The 5,652-nt window shown below is 64.7% G+C and overlaps 2 protein-coding genes across 2 annotated transcripts in view; one reads left to right on the top strand and one right to left on the bottom strand.

Annotated features, from left to right (window-relative positions):
* Positions 1 to 1,316: 1,316 nt before the first annotated feature.
* On the top strand, positions 1,317 to 3,521 carry MNEG_0719 (hypothetical protein; the record flags this gene model as incomplete). The annotated part of the gene is made up of 2 exons (XM_014050807.1): positions 1,317 to 1,567; positions 1,733 to 3,521. 2 exons carry the CDS (start codon positions 1,317 to 1,319, stop codon positions 3,519 to 3,521), a joined length of 2,040 nt encoding a protein of 679 aa, XP_013906261.1.
* A 1,038-nt stretch (positions 3,522 to 4,559) lies between these two features.
* MNEG_0718 (LMBR1 domain-containing protein 2) overlaps positions 4,560 to 5,652 on the bottom strand; it is a gene marked incomplete at both ends in the record, with an annotated part of 6,840 nt that continues 5,747 nt past the window's right edge. The window contains 2 exons of the mRNA XM_014050806.1: positions 4,560 to 4,794; positions 5,000 to 5,180. Of these exons, the coding sequence (XP_013906260.1) occupies positions 4,560 to 4,794; positions 5,000 to 5,180 (416 nt within the window). The remainder of the gene's footprint in view (positions 4,795 to 4,999; positions 5,181 to 5,652) is intronic.

Here is a 5,652-nt window from a genome sequence, read left to right as displayed (position 1 = left end):
GGTGCAGGAGTCAAGCATCAGCAGGGGTCTCCCGTAAACTGATGTGTGGATTCACGGGTACAAACTTCGCACTGTACTGCAAGCAGCTGCGCTCGCACAGGACCGCACTGCAGAAAGTCCAAGGCAAAACACAGCATATTCAATGCAAGAGAGGGCTGCAGTCCCTTGCACCGAAGGTGACGCCCATTCCCATCACTGACCAAACTGCATGCTATTGGCTTGGCCCCGCATATGCCATGTGTGCCTGAAGCAGGTTGGGGCAGGGTCAGAGTGGAGGCAACGCTCCCCCGCATCAACTGGTTGCGCACAACCATCGGAGAGCTGCTGGTCTGCAAAATGGGCCGCAAACATGCAGTGCCTGGTTGACAAAGCACGCACAGCGCACACGCTTGCGTTTCCTGAGCTGAAGGCAGCCATGTGCGTTGCAGGACTGCCTGTCTGAAACTGTGAACACTGGGCAGGTTGAAGCATGCTCGTGCTACCGCTGGGCGCCAGCAGTGATGCAAGCAGCACATTGTGCAGGAGGTCATGGTTCTTGTGAGATCTCCAGCAGTGGTGGCTGGCCAACAAGTGCCAGTGCACTAGCAGCGGACAGCACCGCCTTGAAGCAGTAGGAGTTCAATGTGTTTTCGTCGGGCAGGCAGCGTCACAATGCACACTTCAACTCGTAACAGCACCATTTCTTGAATAGCCGTTTCAAGAGCGTGTCAAGGGAGTGCTGTGCAGTGGTGCAAAATCTGTGACTCCATGCTGCTGGATTCGCTGCCCCCAGGGCCGGTGGCAACGACGTTGGAGCTGTCAGAACCTCAGAAGCCAGCTGATAACAAATTGTCGCAAACCGCCGCAGGTGCTGCTGCTTCATGCGCCGTTCTGGCCAAAAGTGACCAGCGGCACCTGACAGTACAGTAACAACCAGTTGCATGCCTTGTGGCGTCCTGGTTTGCCGTGGTCTGCACAGCTGCGTGCAATGACAAGGTGTACCGGTGTGGTCTGGCACACTTTCAACAGGATCCGTCTCTTCACGTTCACCGCATGAAGGCGTGCACCAGTGGGGACAGAGGCCACTGATCCGCAGGGCCAGTGCCCACCCACGATGTAGGTGGCCCAGCCGAGCTCCTCAGCTTAGGTGAAGCTGGTGCGCGCCCTGTCGAGCTGACCAGTCCCGACTGTGGGGATGACGGTATCACATGGTATGTTGCACCACTTCTGACCAGCCAACGGGTTTTCCAGTGCATATCAGCCCTCGTGATATCAAGAAACCCAACAAATGCCTTCAAACATTTGAATTGGTGGCGTTGTTGAGCGACAGATCGGCAATGGTTTCGACGCGGAGTGGACGCGCGACACTCACGCCCGCGTCAGACAATGTTCCTATTGAGCCTCCCGCTACGGAGAAGGCTGGGTCGAAGGCCAAGCCTGCACCCAGAGCAAAACTCGCTTCCCCTCCTGCCAGCCCGCCACCCAAGCCGCGGGTAACAGCTGCAAAGCGGGAGCGAAAGAGCGTAGCGGCGCCTCCGGTGGAGCAGCTGGGCGGGCAGGAGCAGCAGCAGCAAAAGGCTGAAACCAGGTGCGCCCAAATGACACGTCCACCCGCGGGTGCCGCACCTTCTGCAGCAATCACTTGCATCTGCGCTGCACAGGGCACTGGTGTGCATGTCGCAAAGAGACCATGGATTGGGGGAAAGCATCAAGAGCAAATCCCTGCTGTCGCATGGCCTCGCCCCTGTAACAGACGCAAGGTGCTGGGGGTGGCAGCGGCAGGTGCGGCGCTGCCTGTGTCGCCGCCCCTGCGGTCCTCGTCGCCAGAGGTGCCCAAGAAGCGGCTGCGGACCTCGACCGCACCTGTACCAGCGTCCGCCGGCGCCGCGCCGGCGCCAAAGCAAGCGGCACCCTCCAAGGGAGCCACAGCTGTGGCTGCGGAGCCCGCGCCGCGGACTGCTGTGGCATCGCGCAACGCACCAACAGCACGGGGAGCCAGCATCGCCTCTCCAGAGCGTGGGGCACGGAAGGTTGAGGTGGCATCTCCTAGACCCACAAGGGGTGCGGCCTCCAGCAGGGCGGGCCCTGCGCTGGCCTCCCCTACTCACACGGCGGCGCCATCGCAGCCTGCACAGCCCACAGCCCCAGCCGCGGCCGTGCCGACAGAGGTCACAGCCGCCGCGCCGCTGCGTGATTTGCTGGTGGCGGCGGCAGCGGCGCCCGCGGAAGCGTCAGTGAGGCCTGCTTCAGCAACAATCCCAGAGGCCAAGAAGCCCGCGGGGCGGCCGCTGGTAGGCTGCAGCGGCGCAGCGGCCACCGGTGGCAAGAACAGCAAGGGGGCTCTCAACAGCCGGCAGCCTACGCTGCTGCTGCTAGCACTGCTGCTGGGCCTGGCGATTGGGGCTCGGGTCTATGTTAAGAGCCACCCCGCCGTCCCTGGCGGCCTCGGCGCGCGCGTCACGCGCGCCTGGCACGCCGCCGCGGGCGCGGTGCAGGCCGCAGGCGCGCATACGGCCACGTTGGCCGACGCCGCCGCCGCCGGCGCTGTCGCAGCGGCGCGCACCTCTGGCGCAGGCGCGGCCGCGGCGGCACGCGCCGCCGGGGGTCAGGCGGTCGGGGCAGCACGCGCCGTGGGCGCCGTGGGGCTGCAGGCGCTGAGCGACTTGCGGGAGTTCTACCACGAGCTGTTCCAGGCGGGGCACCGCACGCAGCAAGCGACCAGCGGCTCGGCTGTTGGCGGTGTGGCCGCGCACGGCGGCGGGGTTGCGGCGCAGCAGGCCGCCCGACCGGCGTCGACGGCTTCGTGGGAGGACGCGGGCGCGTGGGACACGGAGGACCTTGCTGCGCTGCTGCCGCCAGGGAGCGCCTGGAAGCGCGTGGCCGAAGACATCTCGAAGCGCCTCCGCCGCAGCAGCGGCGCCAACGGCGCCCGCGAGCACGCAGCCGTGCTGCTGCTCGGATGCGGCACCGCTGGCGACTGCGCCGCCGCGGCTGCGGCGCTTGGGGCGCTGCGCGGAGTGTCGCGCGGCTGTGCGCTGCAGCTCGAGGGCGTGGAGCTTGCTGCAACGGCAACAGCACCTGGCGGCGGCGGCGGGGAGGCCGCTGGCGCAGCCATGCACGCAGCGATCTCGCCGGTGGTGGGCAGGTGCCCCTCCGCGCTGGTCGTGCTGCGTGATGCGCAGCTGCTGCCAATTGACGCGCTCCCCGCGCTGCATGCGGCCCTTGCTGACGGCGGCAACGCCGCCCTACGCGGCGCGTTTGTGCTGCTGTTGCAGCTTGGCAGCGCCGCGGACGCGCGCGCGGCGGCGCTGGGGGATCCGGCCGAGGTGTCGGCGTGGCTGCAGGGCTTGTTGTTCGAGGATACATTGGCGCCAGAGCTGGCAAGCATTGCTGACCAGCAGCGCGCCACCCAGGTGCTTGAGCCGATGCTGCACGCGCTTCGGCAGCGCGTCGACCTGGCAGCGCTGCTGCGGCTGAGCGCGGCGGGAGAGGAGGAAGCGAGCGCGGATGCAGAAGCGGAGGCGGTGGCGGCAGCCGCTTAATTGTGTAGCGCGAAGTAGAGGGCGCCGGAAGTGCAGCGGCGGTGGCAGGATTGCGTGGCGTGGGCCGCAGCAAGTTACACAGCGGCCTGCGGTGCCCTGCTGCAACGATGCATGATGCGCCCCGAGGCTCGTCCACACACTTGGCTGGTAATGGGGCCTGCCGTTGGCCATTGCTGGGGCAGTGGTCAACCCTGCCAGGCGGTGGTGACTTAGCATACGTATGCTGGTATGTTGGCATCATTGATACCAATTCATACGCGCACGTCCTGTACCTTTTATGCTCAACCTTGTACCTTGCCAATGTTTGATTTTCAGCGGTGACAGGTCAATAACAAGGACGATTGATGTCAACGGGACTCGCAAGCATAAGAATAGGAGGGTTTGGGGGATATAGAGACCACGAAGGCAAGGCAAGCTCGGTGAGCGATGACTTGTGGGAGTTGGTTGCACTGTGGTGAAGCAGGCAGGCGAGTGAAAGGCATGGCGCCATGCTGCCTGGTCCTGTGCAGGATGAACATGTGTCGTCTAATTCCGAGTCGACACGGGTTGGTTGGGGTGCTGGGAGAGGGCGAAGTTGCCCACTGCCGTGCGCCAGCTGCTAGTCGGTGCACATGTGAGGGATCCTGCGCAGCGGTCCGCGCTGATTACTCCGAGCGGCTGAGGTGAATCTGGTTACAGATGTTGCATTACAAACTACCCTCCATTCCTACTGCCACAGCGCAACAGACGTGTCAGCCTGCTGAAGCATACACCAGGGCTGCTCCGGAGCACAAAATGCAGCCATGATCCGGGTGCTGGAGGCTGCAAGAAAACGCCCGTGCGAGTCTGTTTGAAGAGCTGAAAAATTGTAGTGATTGAGTTGGGTCAGTCGTATGTTGTCACGTCATGTCTCAGCAACTCAGGTCTGAGCAGCAACTGGAAACTTCAGAAGCTTGACCAACGTCAGAGATCGCAAACCTACACTTTGGGCATTCCAAAGAGTACAGCATCTTGTGCAACAACCCAAACCATTGCCAGCACCACACGCACGGCCGCAATCTAGCCGCGCGGCGCCCTGCGAGCACCACCCGCACCACTGCCAGGCAGCCCCTGGCGCGCCGGGGCGATCTCAGCAAAGATCCCGTCCAATCCGCTCGCGCCGCCGCCCCCGCTCGCCCCGCCGCCGCCGCCGCCGGTGGCCCGGCCGCCGCTGGCGGTTGACCCCCGGTTGCCGCCACCGCTCAGCAGGTCCTCTGCGTCCTGGCTGGCCACCGGGCTGCTGTTGGTGTTGTACCTGAAGTTGGTGGCGTTTGGCGGCAGTTGGCGACGGTCGGGCCGCACGCAACCGCAGCAAGGGAGAAGGTGAAACGGCTGCAACGAAGGCGTGCCCAAGTGTTGCGGCCGACTCGGCTAAAGCATGTGGTGCGGGGGGAATTCTCATTTCCAGCATAGCCCGCGGCAGCCTGCGGCGCAGCAGGGGTCCTTCCAACGCCGCGCACTTGTTTCGGACAAGGGAGGACAGCAGGCCGCCGCCGCCGCTCCGGGCGCCCTCCTCACTGCGCAGGCCGCCAAACAGCGGCGCCCGCTCGGCGCTGGAGCCGCTCGCGCCGGTGCCGCCGGCGGCAGCGGGGGCGTCGCTGCTGCCGCGGCCAAAGCTGAACCAGCTCTTCTTGCGCGGCTCTGCGCGACGCGGCGGGGTGAGGCGATGCCAGCAGCAAGCACAGGCGGGGTGCGCGGTTGGCAGCCGTGAGTGCTAACCAGAGCACATGGCGGTACAGGTGTGATGTCAGAAGGATCAATACCGGAAGGCTTCACTGCCTCCAAGGTGATTAGCCTGCTGGTTCAATGAGCTCCCACTTGTCCCTTATTGTTGCACCCAGCCTACAACGACCAGCTGGAGGGCTGCCCAGGCCTTATCAGCCGACACCGTTGGTTTGGCGGAAAAGAGTCTGGCCTGTCTCCCTGGAGTGCCACCAGGCTCCTATGCTCCATTTGCCCAGCCCTGTCAGGCTGTATCACATCCGGTCCTCTGTGCGCCCCAGCCTCTGCCCGCCAGGCCCCACATCCGTTAGCGCCCGCCTGCTCGCCTCAGACGCGAGCGCAGGGGAAAGCCTTGGCCAGGCCCCCGCCCCTGCCCGCCAGTCACCCACAC

Source organism: Monoraphidium neglectum (genome assembly GCF_000611645.1).
Source record: "Monoraphidium neglectum strain SAG 48.87 unplaced genomic scaffold scaffold00061, whole genome shotgun sequence".
Classification (NCBI taxonomy): Eukaryota; Viridiplantae; Chlorophyta; class Chlorophyceae; order Sphaeropleales; family Selenastraceae; genus Monoraphidium; species Monoraphidium neglectum.
This window is presented reverse-complemented; position numbering and strand designations above follow the sequence as displayed.